The 14,003-nt window shown below is 51.3% G+C and overlaps 4 protein-coding genes and 1 non-coding gene across 5 annotated transcripts; 2 read left to right on the top strand and 3 right to left on the bottom strand.

The window, feature by feature from the left end:
• Positions 1–651: 651 nt before the first annotated feature.
• On the bottom strand, positions 652–2,663 carry CTHT_0036770 (putative phosphoinositide binding protein; the record flags this gene model as incomplete). Its single annotated transcript, XM_006694040.1, has 3 exons — positions 652–1,542; positions 1,612–2,379; positions 2,559–2,663. 3 exons carry the CDS (start codon positions 2,661–2,663, stop codon positions 652–654), a joined length of 1,764 nt encoding a protein of 587 aa, XP_006694103.1.
• A 4,022-nt stretch (positions 2,664–6,685) lies between these two features.
• CTHT_0036760 (uncharacterized protein) lies at positions 6,686–8,496 on the bottom strand (the record flags this gene model as incomplete). Its single annotated transcript, XM_006694039.1, has 3 exons — positions 6,686–6,899; positions 6,961–8,092; positions 8,415–8,496. The coding sequence occupies 3 exons, from the start codon at positions 8,494–8,496 to the stop codon at positions 6,686–6,688; spliced, it is 1,428 nt and encodes a 475-aa protein (XP_006694102.1).
• A 602-nt stretch (positions 8,497–9,098) lies between these two features.
• On the top strand, positions 9,099–11,197 carry CTHT_0036750 (uncharacterized protein; the record flags this gene model as incomplete). The annotated part of the gene is made up of 5 exons (XM_006694038.1): positions 9,099–9,199; positions 9,318–9,453; positions 9,518–9,709; positions 9,983–9,992; positions 10,059–11,197. 5 exons carry the CDS (start codon positions 9,099–9,101, stop codon positions 11,195–11,197), a joined length of 1,578 nt encoding a protein of 525 aa, XP_006694101.1.
• Positions 11,198–11,282: 85 nt separating this feature from the next.
• Positions 11,283–11,364, top strand: CTHT_0036740. The gene has a single exon. It is a non-coding gene; the product is annotated as a tRNA-Ser (tRNA).
• Positions 11,365–13,482: 2,118 nt separating this feature from the next.
• Positions 13,483–13,808, bottom strand: CTHT_0036730 (uncharacterized protein; the record flags this gene model as incomplete). Its single annotated transcript, XM_006694037.1, has 2 exons — positions 13,483–13,628; positions 13,697–13,808. The coding sequence occupies 2 exons, from the start codon at positions 13,806–13,808 to the stop codon at positions 13,483–13,485; spliced, it is 258 nt and encodes an 85-aa protein (XP_006694100.1).
• Between the last annotated feature and the right edge of the window lie 195 nt (positions 13,809–14,003).

Raw genomic sequence — 14,003 nt, 5'->3', positions numbered from 1 at the left:
AACCCATGACAGCATCCCCCCAGCAAATCCAACATCGATGGCCATGCCACCAATCCACTGCATCGACAGAGCAACGCTATTTTGAGGGAAGCGGGGGATGATAAGAAACCTCTCCCTATGTACAGTGGCTTTAATCATCTCCCATCTCCCATCTTGTATTCTCCGTCTACGCCCGTTCCGGCATACACCCACAAAGACACAGCAAACAGAAAAGTAACCGCTCACCACATAGGGAGAGCAACTACATACAAAAATTTATAAAAAGAACCGCCTGAAGCATCCTACAAAGCACTGATCAAGCAGCTCCATGGGATGTCAGTTCCTTGGGGGACGTCCCCTCCCGCAGCTCCATGTAATCTCATCATCAGCCGGCCGTTTGTGACAAAAAAACCATTGATTCTCTTTAGCGTAGCATCAATAAAGTGAGAATTGCTCGGCTTAGACAGAAAAACTTCGGTCGCCCGGTACCAGAGAAACAAACAGAAGAGAGGAACCAAAGTCGGGTATACTTTGACGACAACGAGAGAGAACCCAAACCCAGAAGTCATAGAAAATGGAAACGAAACGTAATAGGGGAAAACGGGCGAAGAAAAAAAAAGAAACCCAAAATAACAAACCCAACTATATCCACCTCTCAGAACCTAAACTACCCTACTCAACATACAAAAGCAACTTCTCGTTTCGCGACAGCGCCACCTCCAAATCGTAGTCGCTCATCAGTGGTGGCTTGTCTCCCGTCGGCTCGTCCTTATACGACAGTTGAGGCTGCTCGCCAGGAGGGATCTTGAGACGCTCAACAATACGGTCGTAGAGTTGCCGGAAGGAAATATCCGATGGCACCTTAATGGCAATGAGTTCACCATTGTAGCTGAGCTTCACCTTCATCTGAGCACCTGGCTGTGGCTGAATACCCGCACCAGGCGATAGCGACGACTGTGACGGCTGAGATAGCGACGAGACCTGCCGCGACACGGACGGCTGCTGCCGAGATGTGTAGCTCGAGTAGCCGCTGCCATTGCTGTGGAGATTTTGCCTTGAAGACTGTCGGGATGCGGCATCTGCAGGAGACTCAGTCGACGATGGCCTGGATGCGCCGGACACACGATACTCTTCGCGGAGCACCTGCGGGTCGATTTCGATGTCGCCCTCTCTTGGCTGGAAGAACGTTCTGACCAGATCGCACCTTGAAATGTGCGGTGGCTGGGCCAGAAGGTTCTTAACATAGGCATCGAGGTTGTAACGCCGCCCTTCCGTAATCGCGTCGGTCACATAGTTGACGGGTCCGGGCATGTACGGGAGGGTTCGTTGCTGCTGACCAGTTGTGCCGGCTTCCACGGGAAATGCTGAGAGAAGCGCAATCTGGAAATCATAAAAGTCTTCGTAGTAGCGCGACAGCTCCCAAGCCCGGCCATCCTCCATCTCAACGACAACGATGAACCAGTACTTGTCTTCAGCGAAGCAGTACCGTGGGATAGTCGCAAACACGGGTGCCGGCAAGGGGTTTGCCTGAGAGCCTGTGTATCCTGCGGCTTGCGATGACTTCTGTTTGTCGCGATTAATTAGGATAGCTGACCAAAAAGCTGGATAGTTTTCCCCCGAATCAATACTTACCAGGGATGAGGTAGAGGAGTGACTCTGATGGCCATTGGATTGTCCAAGGCTCATACGCTCCATGCTCTGCTCAAGAGCACGCTGCTGTTGCTGTTGCTGTTGCTGCAGTTGTTGCTGTACTGGCTGTTTGCTGCTGTTCGACTCGAATTTACCCAGCGTGATGCTCGAGTTCTTATACTCGGCAGCCATGCGCTTCCATTCCTCCACCTTGGGGATTCCAGCCTTCCGTACAGCTTCTTGCGGGTTCTCAACCGGCTTATTGGTCACCATATCGCGAATCTCAACGAAGGAAACGGGAATCAGACCCGGGCCGCCGAGCCTGCCAATGGGCTTTGCCACGAACCACTCGGGGTTTGATTGCGCGATCACAATAATGGCCTCGCCAGCCTTCGCTTCGAGCTCGTCAGCCCTCTCGGCATGGAAGTCATACATGACTACGCCATAGACCATAGCACTGGCTTTCTTCTTCGCCGGGGCCGGAGCCGGTGGGGGGCTTGCTGCCGGAGCTTCGCCGTAGCCGGAATCATGGTCGGGGTGCTTGATGGAGCGGGCACTGTCCGGTTGTGACTGAGCGCTGTCGCGCTCGGTGCGGCCAAGAGCCTGGAAAAATGCAACGGGGACCAGACCTCGGGCATCCGGGAGCGCGGGGTTGCATGCCTCGTACCATTCGGGGTCGTTTTCTCGGCCGATGACATGGAAAAAATCGCCACGGGAGAAACTTAGCTCTCCCGGACCTTGCGCTTCATAATCGTAGAGAGCCCGAATAACCTGTTATTGTGAATCAAAATAAAATTAGCATCTCCTTCAACTCCAACTCCGACTCAGACTGGTCGTGACGCCGATGGTGGGGCCAGGAAGGGACGGAAATCGTAGGCCCATTGCCTGGACATCAGGCGTCCCAAAGCCTTGGAGGGGTGGAAATCATCGGCAGAAGCGGGCCTACATACCTTCTTGGGCGGGACAATCGCGAGTGCTGATTTTTGGGGAATGCTAATGTGCGGTTTCTCCTTCTCCCCCTTGATCGATCTTCGAATTGCCTTTAGAGCGCGCATTGTGGTTAGCAGGTCGGTTGATGCAGATGACGTCGTGCGCAGCCATCAACGATGGTTGCAGAGGCAGTGTAAAAGCCAGAAGAGGAAGTTGGGGGAAACAGCAGCAGGAATGGAACGGGTGTGGGAAAAGAAAGTAGGTGTGGCGGCAATACAAGATGAATATTTCACCTGGTCACTCCCTGGGAGGGCGATGTTGGACAAAACGTTGTGGGTTGTGGGCAGTTGTGCAGGGAAGCGCTAGGAACAGAAGCACCAGTGACCAAAAGTGTCTCCTGTGAACGGTCATGATTGGGAGGGACATGGCGGCATCCACGGATGGGCAGAATGACGTAGGTATTCCCGTACCTTCTTCATCTTGCTAGGTGCGGCAGGCCCTCAGGCGGCTGAGGGGAAACAAGCTGGCAATGACGGCGCGGCGAGAAGCCTAGAGGCGAAAAAACGAGAGGGTAGAGATGGGTGAGACGGGGTCAATTCGTCGATTCGGCCGATACGATCTCTTGTGCGTCACGCCGGCGCGATGCTGGCCAGTGATGGCTCTCGGGTGGCTCCGGATCAGTGTAACGATGCGAACTGCTATTCTGTTCTTCCGACTGTCGTCTGGCAGAAGGTGTAGGTAACTTCGATAGCAGGTTTTTCTCCTTTCTCTGGGAGTTTCCAGTTGTCAGGTGAGAGTGAGGTGTTGTCGTGGGATGGTCTCAGCGCCGACAGTGGGGTGCTCTGCGTCCGGCGACTGGATTGGGTCTTGTTCTTCAGCAGGCTTTTAAGGTCCAGGTCTGGCCTGCCGCGGGCAACTTGTCTCTGGCCACAAAGTGCGCTAATAAAAGGCGGCGCTGCTCTCGCTTTGGCGGTTGGCGGTTGCACACACACGACTACGAGAGTTACGAGTTGGGCGCTCACTCGGTCGCTGACGTCTCGAAAGCGGGAGGTTTGGCAGATGCTTGTTGATTGACCCTTTGCCGCGGGGGGGGTCGTGGGCTACTGAGTGGTGGATGGTGGCGCTGCTGCTACGGCCTTTGACCTTTTGTTGTGCGGAGAGTGTACTCGTTTACCGTCCGTGCAAGCGTGCCTTTCCACGTCGAACCTTGGCTTCAGCTTTGTTCAGCCGCAAGCTCTCCGACCGATTTCTCAACAATCTGTTGTCAGCAAAAACCGCACAGGAGAATCAAGTCTCGATGATCGCGGCCTGACTGCGGGATCGCGCAGAAGCGGGCGGGGAGAGGCAGCCCGGGAAAATCAAGACCGTTGTCGGTCTGCGCTCTGGTCAGTGCATGGATCACTCGCTGTGCGCAAGTCAACTTCTAACTAAAGGGGGAAAAGGGGAAACGAGGCGGTAAGATAAGCTGGGAGGGTTACGATAGGCTAGGGCCAACCCAGTGCTTGGTTTCACAAATTAATCTGAACGACTTGACCCCAACGACGGCTTTGTGTTGGTCGCTGAGAAGCGGGGGAGTCGCAGTCAAGGGTGATAGGGTCTTTGGCTCTGTTCCTCTTCCAGTTGGAACGGCCAATCCAAGAGGCCAATTCCAGAGCATAATATCACCAAAAGCTTTGCCTTAACCCCCGAAACTCCTGTTTGAGAACCACTTTCGACTAGTCCCTGATCATTTAGGCCTCCGTTAAACGCAAGTGGACTTTGTATGCTGCAGATTTCAAGGGAGAACGGCGGGGTGCAGGATCATGGTTTTCTCTGAGTGGTGGTGATGGCGTGTGAAGGTGGGGCTCTCGCGTACCTTGATGACTTCCCGCGGGTTTAGACCAACAGCCTACAGTACGCCCAGATATAAAGTACACAGTGTGGAGCTGGAAACCACCAGCGGAGCCAAGTCCCAGGACCCCATCCCGTTGATACTCATGCATTTAAGTATCGAGGTTTTCGAGAACACGCTCGGATAGCCACATGTCATCCACTGTTCGGTATACATGCAAAAGTCGTAATTCCTACGCAAGATTTATTAAGTCTTTTCCCTCATAGACATCGCGAAGAAAAAAGGCCCATTCCTCATACTTAGGGGAAAAGTAGGATTTCAATCCCCTGCTCATTCTTCTCAACCCTGGTATTTGAATTGAGGTGAGGCCTCTCCTCGAAACATAAGAGATTGTGAAGTTCTGAGCCGCATCTATCTCTCGAACAGAAGCGAAACGGCACACATGGTTGAAACTTGAACTAGCATCCCAAACCTAAGTACCTAGGTTCAGCTGACCTCTCGGTCTGATTCAGTCCTTCCAACATCTCAACCCCAGTAGTTCCAGGTGGGCGACCGAAATTCCCCGAACCATTGAAGCATCAGAAGGCCGGCCTGCAATCGCAGCTGGGGCCTGCTGAAGCCTGAGGTCATCCACGCCCAGCAAGTTCATAGCGCAGTAATGGTTCGTCCAGCAGTGCGCATCCGTACTTTTTCTTACCCCATACAATCAACACCGAGGACCGCAACTTTCAAATATGCCTATTTCACTCTCTCCTGTGGGATATCTCAAAATAAAAGCCCCCTGGATCTTGCAGCAACTACTTGCATGGTCTCGATCCGGGCCAATGCTGCTGTAATTGGTCAGTGCGAGAGACAGGTATCTAACCTTCCATGTGTTTCTTAAACCCTGCAGTCAAGGAAATCTGCATGGATTGCAAAGAAATCCCGGAGCTCTTCGCCCAGCCGCCGGGGCCCTGGAGCTCCCGAAGAAGAAAATCCCAAGCAAAGTCCTTTGCATCAGTTTCTTCCCAGCACCCTGGCGTTTTGACCGTGACTGTAGGACTTTACGGCCAGTTACTTGGCTCTGAGAGGAAACACGTCTTCACCTCTGATCAACCATGTATAACAAGCTTTTCGGCCCTTCAGCATTTACTGCAGATAACCAAACTTACCTTCGTAATCCAACAGCGCAGTTAGCCCTGTTTCAGAGCATTTTCTCGCAAGCAGAGTCTTTGCTGTGATGGAGAGAAGTATGACCCAAGCACAAGAAACTTTAGGCCTATCCCTCGCAAGCATTTTTTATCTACCTCGGATCGGTGCTGTGCCGATCGGTACAAACCCGGGCCGAGAATTTCAGAAGGGGTGTTCTGAAACAGAAACCAAGCAACTGACCCAGGAAGAATCCTGTCAGAGAACAATGGACATAGCCAGTCCAAGGGGCCAAACACAAACCTGGATTCGAGGTCTAGGTTATGTCCTCGGGATCACACCCGATTGCCATTACAATGCGTTGAAAACTGGGAGTCAACCTCACGCACAAAATGTGATAAAGCAAGCGGTTTCATAGAATTGAGTGCCAGCAGGGCCATGAACTCTACACTAGAAGACGTCTATGCATAACAGGGGTACCACCCAAACGCCAAACTCCCTAGACCGGGAACCAGTTTTCCCAGAACCACATGCTAGGTTGTTGTGCCTTCCAGATAGTGCCGCCAACTCCAGAATGCCGTGCAGTTCACCATAGATGGGTATCAGAACGGCAAATGTACTTAATCGCCTGAGCTAGCCCAGAATTTTCAGGCCTGCCAAGTTGTTGCTGTCTCGCTGTGTTATGACCTGTCGTGAGCTCCCTCTTGCAATAACTGATGAGCAATGTCCGGTCCATGTGTAGAACATGGCCGTAACGGAGGCCTCAACGGGAATCCAGTATCTTCGTAAACATGGAAGAATATATGCCGATCGTCGGGCAAAAGTGAGCTCCTTGATAAGCCAAGCCGCGTCACTATGCCGGCGTCCCTGTCGGCAACCACAAAAGACCTGGACAGGTCGAAAATGTCCACCAAAAGTAGAGGAGAAAAAAATCAGTGAGCTAGGGGCGAACCAAATTGTGAACGAGACACAACGCGGTCGCTGAGTCAAATCCCGATATGCCTTGCACAAGGGCTCAAAGTCGCAGCCCGCGAGCTCCGACGAATAGAAGACAAACAAATGAAATACTACGTGAAAAGAAATTGGGAAAGAATTAGGGAGAAACACCCTAAAACCAAGGGCTCAAACTAGTGTCGATGATAACGGCCGATAGGTGATACACAAGGGCAATATGGCAGGACTAGCCAGTTAGATCTGGCCCTTGATGTCGATGCGCGAGAAGGCAGCGGCCTTGGGACCCTCGAAGCGTTGGCCAGCTTTGGCAGTGAGAAACACAATGGTGCCATTCCGGTCCTCGAGAAGGTCTTGGCCTCCGTTGTCGATGATAAACTGCGCGGCTTCGACGTCAGATTCGAAATACAGTTCCTCAGTGACGAAGCGCAGAGGAACATCGGGCTTGTATCTAGAAGCAGAGTTAGCGACATGCTCCATAAAAACTCTTGAGTATAATATGAGATGCGTACGCTTTGCAAATGGCGCAAAGAGCAGCGAGACGTTCTCTGCCAACGAACATATCTATGAGATAGGCGCCCATGTTAGGCGTCTCATTGTAGAGCTGGAAGAAACGATGATAGTTGCCCAAGGCGAGGGCGGAGCGAACATCAAGCGCATGTTTGATTGCTGGGTCCCTTTTCTCTGCTGGGGTTAGATCTGCCAGAGCGTTATTCAGCTCTGTGCGGTTTGCTGTGTGGATGTAGTACAGAATACGGTATGCCTTAAACTCATTGGGCTTGCCCTTCAGGCCCAGCTTATACAAGCTCTTGAGCTGGGTCTGGCACTGATTATACTCACCGAGATCCCCCTTCTCTAAGGCAATCCGGGCATGAATTTCGTATACTTCAACTGTGAATTCGTCGCGAATACGCTGCACTGTGAGGTCCTGTCGCATGGACTTGAACTGATCACAGATGTAGCCGTAGTTTTGATCTTGCTTCCACTTCTTCTTGAGCAGCTCCAAAGACTGCCGCAAGATGTGAGGAGGGCGAACTTTGGCCGGATTGGGCGCAGAGGTCAGACGAAGATAGGGCTTCTCCAGATCTTGGCAGGTGCCAACTATTGGTCCAGCAGTAGGGGGCGGGGTTGGTTCACGGTACGTCGTGTACTCGCCCTCAAAGCGCTTCAGTCGCTTTTCCATTCTTGCGAACTTACTCGATTGCTTAGGAGAATCGGGTGCGCCCATGTTCTTATCGGAAGGCGAGGACACACGATCCTCTAATCGAAGAGATGCAGTCCTCCAAGGTGGAAGAGCTGAGGCAGAGGAAAGATTGGGAACGTCAGTCCCATCCATCGATTTCCTCTTCTTTCCAACAGGGAGGGTGATTTCGTTCGTCATCTGGACGTTGGTCTGTTGGAGTGGCTGCGCAGTCGGAGGTGGCGGAGGGGGGGCAAGGAGTGCTCTAGTACGCTCGTCACGTATCATTTGCTGAGGGAGGGGCATCGAGTCCCAATCGAGGGTGTGCATAACACCTTGCTCGTTAGCCCAGGTGATAGTTTCTTTGAGCTTTGATTCCAGGTCGGCTCTAGAGACGGTGGGATCAAGGTTGCTCGGCATGAAACAACGCTGGACGTAACGACGGACAGAATCAGGCCAGTCGACTACTTTTTTTTCGGCTGATCTTGCGCAGAAGATGATGATGGAGAGTCGGCAGTGGGGGTAGAGTTGGCTGCGCTAGGTGATGGGTTATGGGAAGCGGCGTAAGTATTTGTGACAGGATAAGAATTTGTAGATTGCGGGGTAGAATAAGACTGGCCGAACGACTGTCGGGCTTGGACGGGAGTATAGGCAGGGTCTTAAACTTCTAGTTAGGAACCATTTCGTCTGGAGTGAAATACACATGGAATTGCAATTGGAACCGAACGCGACGCGTGGCATGTGAAATGGCCATGGTGCGTTTGTGAATGAGGATCCAAAACTCACGTGGATAAGAGGCAGCATAAGGAGTAGCCGGCTGGGCTCCCACAGGGGGAGGGGGAGCAGCGGCTGGCCACGTCGGCATCATGATGCAGTTTCTCTTCACTGACTAGTGACAGCGACAGAAACCGTGATGCGGTATTGTAAAGGGGATAAGGAAAGTGAAGTCGTCCAACAAAATCGGGAACCAAGATAGGCGATGCTACAAAGTCGAAGGGTGCTGGTGATGCTGTGGGAATAAGAACGAATCGAGGGAGAGTAAACGGAGGGATGTGATCTTGGATGAGTGGGAATGGGAATGGAACTCACACAGAGCAGTGGCGGAAGTTAGCAAACCAGAATCGCAAATGATGCTCGTGGTCTGGGTTGTGATCTGTGCACTTTGATCACGTGATACTGACCGAGGGGGTGTTGCATGGATTATGCAATATGCAATGTAATTAGGAGGAGGTTCGTGTCCAGGTTACCGCAAGAATGCTGCTAAGCGTGCAGGCTGTCCCAGCTGCCAGGGTTGAGATTACGTCAATTGAGCACTCCAACAAAGCACCGATTCATAGGATCGCAGCGGATATAACACCAAGTCACCGAGTCACCGACAAGTGACTAGTTGAAGCAGTCTTGCGGCCATAAAGTCGGACCCTCGATCACAGTTGAATAGAATCCGGGACAGATTGTGCCCAACTATGACGAATGTTCCTAAAGCATATCGACCTGACAACGGCTTTGCGGCCTTCGTACCTGCCCGATGAAGACTTGTTGTTTGTGCAGGACAATGTGGGGTTATATGAGGGGTGAGTGTGCCCTATCAGTTCTCAAGATATGGCTGTCGCCATCATTCATGATCCATAGGTTTTGTGCAAGACTGCTGTGCTCCTTTGCTGACACAAAGCCTCCTGTCTCCTTGTCCAGCAAGTACAAGCTACCTAACCACCAAAATGGGCAGATCTACTTGACCTCGCATCGCATCTGCTACATCGACAAGGCAGAGCCGAGGAAGTATTCTGTCGCCCTGGATCTCAAGGATATCGAGCGCTATGAGTTCTATGTATGCCTTAAGATCCTGCCTAAAACTTTCTTGACCCTTTACAGGGCTAACCTTTGTTCTTCAGGGAGGATTCCTCAAGTCTTCTCCTAAAATAACCCTCTTTCCTAAGGCTAACAAACGGCCTTCAGCTCACCCTCAGCCAACTAGCCTTTCTAGAATCTCCTCGCATCATGGGACTGCATCACTGGGTCACCAGTCAGATCGTCAGCCTGTGGCACCGGCACTGCAAGCATCTCCAGTGTCCACGGCGACATGGGTCTGTACCATCTGTACATTCTCAAACCCGGTGCCATCCAACTTTGACCCTACGACTGCCAGTATCCATACCCCGCTTGCTCCATGCTTAGCATGTGGTATTAAACCGACTCTGGCCCATGTCTTGAAGGCAACAATAGCCCACGCGACCAACAGGCAATCGACTTCTCTTACTCTCCATTCTAAACAGGACGCCTGGCAGAGTCACAGCTCTGAGCAATCGACAACTGGGGACAGTGCACAGAAGAGCTCAAACTCTGATGGATCATTTCAGTGTCCCCGGTGTACGTTCTTAAACCACCCATCGCTTCTATCCTGCGAGATGTGTGGTGCGCCCCTGGTTTCTCAAGATATCCCGCCTGAGATTGCACAGCAAATCCGAGCTGATACTGGGTCCCCTGGCCCGTATCTCACTTCGTCTGGTATCGGGTCCTCCAACCTCGAAAATCCAGAAAGTGTCAAAATCTCTTTTCGTGGAGGAGGAGAAAAAACCTTTTATGAGCGACTGAAGAGCTGCATGGCTCAAAGGAAGTGGCTTCTCCAGAGCGCACCGCCAATTCCCAAGCCCTCTCGACCGGGTGATGCTGTCAATGGAACTAGTAATGGGACGGATCTAGAAGCCAGGGACAAGCCCAAGATCGGAGGTATCGCAGGTCTCGAGCGCCGCGGACAAGCCATGCGTAAGAACAACGAAATCATGATCGGCAGTGCATTCGAAGACCTCGAAGCACTGATGGCCTCAGCCAAAGAGATCGTTGCTCTTGCCGAGGACTTTGCTCGTCAAGTAAAGGGGGCATCAGGAGGATTAAGTGCTAGTGAGAATGCTTTGCTTGCCGACTCGGTCAGCCAGCTTGGTTTAATCACCACCAAAGACATTGTTGGCAGTAGCAGTGGCACCGACTCGCTCTACCATTCTGAGCTAGCCCGTACACTGGCCGAGTTCTTAACTGACGACCAACGGGGCGTGCTCAAGAAAGCTGGCGGCATCATTTCGCTGGTTGACTTATGGGCCATGTTTAATCGGGCCCGTGGCGGCGTGGAGTTGGTCAGCCCTGCAGACTTCGAGAAGGCGGTAAACTTGTTTGAGAAGCTGAACCTGCCGCTGCGACTGAGGACGTTCAAGTCGGGGGTCAAAGTAGTGCAGAGCAAGGATCGGACAGACGAGGCTACCATCCAGGCGATTTTGTCCTGGTTACAGGATTTGCGAGAGTTCCCTCCTGAAAAAGAGGTCCCATGGGATTGGCACAGGTTTGGGCGGGGGGTCACGGCAAGAGATGTGGCAGAGAGATTTGGTTGGAGTATTGGTGTGGCTGAAGAGGAGCTGGAGATGGCTGAAGAGAGAGGAGTTGTGTGTCGCGAGGAGGGTATCGAAGGCTTGAAGTTCTGGATTAACTTTATTGATACTGGGGAAGGAAAGGGGTATAAGGACCCGGCGGAGCAAGAGCATGAGATAATCAAGGCGCGCTTGAAAGAAGCTGGATTTATCTAAGAGGTTACATCGAGCTTGAGTTTCAGCGGGCCCCTGGGTCGCGATGAAGCATGAGGGTTGAGATACCGGCACACCCCTGACATCAGGCGTGGTGGCAGAGTGGTCTAATGCGCAAGACTAGAAATCTTGTTCCTTCGGGAGCGTCCGTTCGAATCGGGCCCACGTCGATTGTCAAAATACTCCTCAAAGAGTTCAAGCAAGTTTTTGCATTACTATTAATTTTTTGTTTTTGCCACAGGACTTGTTGCAATCTTGGCAGGGAAGAGTACAAGAAGCATATCGGGACCTGTAAGTGAGAAATGAACAACATGAAAATCTCACTGCCCTAGCCCAGTAACACAACCTCCCATCCCAAAGACTTTAAACATCTCAGAGTTGATGATCCCGACAGCAAACCCTCCTCTACCCAGTAGATCGTTGTTCCAACCTCTCCATCAGCCCCCTCCTTACTCGACAACTCAACACTCCGCCAACCCCAAAACCAGTTACAGTCCTGCAAGCCCTCGCTACGAGACTCACCCCCAATTTCTCTGAACTATCTTCCATTGGACCCTTCAGCTAGCCGTCACCGTTGGCCTGTTCTAAATGTCGAGCCCCAGTAAATGTATAGGAGTGCTCACTATCGGAACCATTGTCTATGTAGCGAGCTATGCCAATGTCTGTCCGCTAACACAGGCTTCCAGTCCTTCCATGTTGTTTCCTATCTTTCAGGAAAGAACTGGACTAGATAACGGTGGCACATTGAACGACAAGAAGACGGTCATAAAATCCCACAGCGCGAAGAGTTCATAGCTTGGAGGTGCTACTGGTCGGGGTACGACTGCGGGGCCTCCTCCTGGAGGGTCCAACAAACGGATAAAAGCTTGGTCTTTGTAGGTGCATAGGGCAACATTCGCTGATAAAGATGCAGCGAAACTTACCCACGCCTGAGGTGACATAGGTTGCCGGAGGGAATTGATAGTCAAGGAAACAACGTCGACGGTGCCTGCAGTTAGGTAGGTGCCCCCGTAAAGGGCAAAAAGATGGGTGATGGGCCAGGAACTCAGGAAATGTTGGGGTCTGAGGAAAAGGGAACGGAAAAAAAGTGCTTAAGAGAAGGCGCGAGGGTACGTCTGCCCGAGGCATTTTCGGTAATGGAGCTGGGGATACAGTCAGAATTGTAGGCCTGGATGAGATTCAGGCAATCTGCAAGGTAAATAGCCTGACTCAACCTACCGGTCAATAATGGAGATGACCGGGCCGATGAAAACAGTTGCCAAAGTCGCGCCAACCAGCTCAGCTCTAAGCCTGAGTGCTGGGTTCTTGGTGTTCCACTGCCTCCAGGCCGTGGGAGGCCGTGGGACCGGTAACATCGACCGTCGCCGTTCTATCTTGGCGATTTCTGGAACTGATGAGTCTCTGGCAGCGGTGTTGACGCAAAAATGAGGCGGCTTTTGTTCGCCGAAACTATTCAATAGCATAAAGGAACTGGAAGAAGATGTCTTAAGCTCCTCGTGCACTTCAAAAGTTGTTAGTTTCCTGGTGTTTCCTTGAGCTACCCCCATGCATTACAGCAGGCAATGCAGTTCGCGGTTGTCTACGGAAGAAACTCTGAGAGGTGTGAGAGGACAGTAACATCTTGTGGACTGGGTGACCATCATCTTCGAATTTTATGATTCTCAGTTTATCATATAGGAAAGAACAGCCAGAATAAGTTGTATGGTTTTCGATGGCAACAACAGGTTGATATCAATCCAGTACAGAAGGTCGAATACGTGAGATAGCCACAATCCTGGTGCAACACCACTTTCATTACGATTTGGTTTCAGACACTTTACGTTTGACGCGTCATAGTCCCGTGTCTGGCATCGAAAGCAATGCAGCTGGTCACATTCGTCTGAAAGAATCAGTACAGCACAATAATATCTGCTTCCTAGGTCCTAGCTTTAGTTCTGACAATAGTGCGTGACAGTGCGTCTGTGTAGGAACCTTACAAAGAGGGTAATTCTCAGCTTTCTCCCTAGACTCTGGGGTATGCGCGCCAGTGAGCTTTATGAGGTTTCAATTGCGGTTTCAGTACTGTTGCTGCAGTTCCGCAAAGGTTATGAGTTTTTGAGAGTATCCCTAGCAAGTCATGAATTGTTTACATATTGAACCAGTTGTTCTTGTGTATTTTGGTGTTCTTTAAAAATAAACACCATTATAAAATTATGCGAGAAACCCAGAGCTCCAAACAGCCGCATCATGCATACCGGGGAAGGTGGTCAGCATGCATGAAAACAATATCCATTACACAACCTGTGACCTTAGTTTGACTTCTTCTTAGTCCCGCCCATCATGTTTTGCACAGTTCCTCCAATGCTTCCCTCAGTGGTGAACTGCTTGCCAATCATGCCCTCCTTGTCTAAGGGGCCGCCGATCTTCTGAGCAGTTCCTCCAATAGCTCCCTCAGCTATTTGCTCCGTTAGCTTTGCATCCCAGAATCTAAAGTCCCTTAAACCCAATATATCAGGAACATACGTGTGAATTGCTTGCCAATCGTGCCGTGCTCGTCAAACATCTTCGGCTTATCCTCACCCACATTGGCGTTCGCCGGGGTTTTCTGTGCACCAGATGTGTTTGAGGGATTCATTGTGACTGCTAGAGTAAACTGCTGTTGATTGAGAAAACTCTTTTCAAACCAAACTTTTGTAAATGGTCAAAGGATCTAGGAAGGACGGGTACGATCCGGAGCAGAAGGCATGTATATACAGACCTTCTCTGAACGGTGATGACGTAGGACTTGGTGACGACATACTAACCGTCACTGGTTCTCTTATCCACAACC

This window comes from Thermochaetoides thermophila (genome assembly GCF_000221225.1).
Source record: "Thermochaetoides thermophila DSM 1495 unplaced genomic scaffold scf7180000011816, whole genome shotgun sequence".
Taxonomy (NCBI): domain Eukaryota; kingdom Fungi; phylum Ascomycota; class Sordariomycetes; order Sordariales; family Chaetomiaceae; genus Thermochaetoides; species Thermochaetoides thermophila.
The sequence above is the reverse complement of the archived record's forward strand: the minus strand, read 5'-3'. Positions and strand labels throughout refer to the sequence as shown.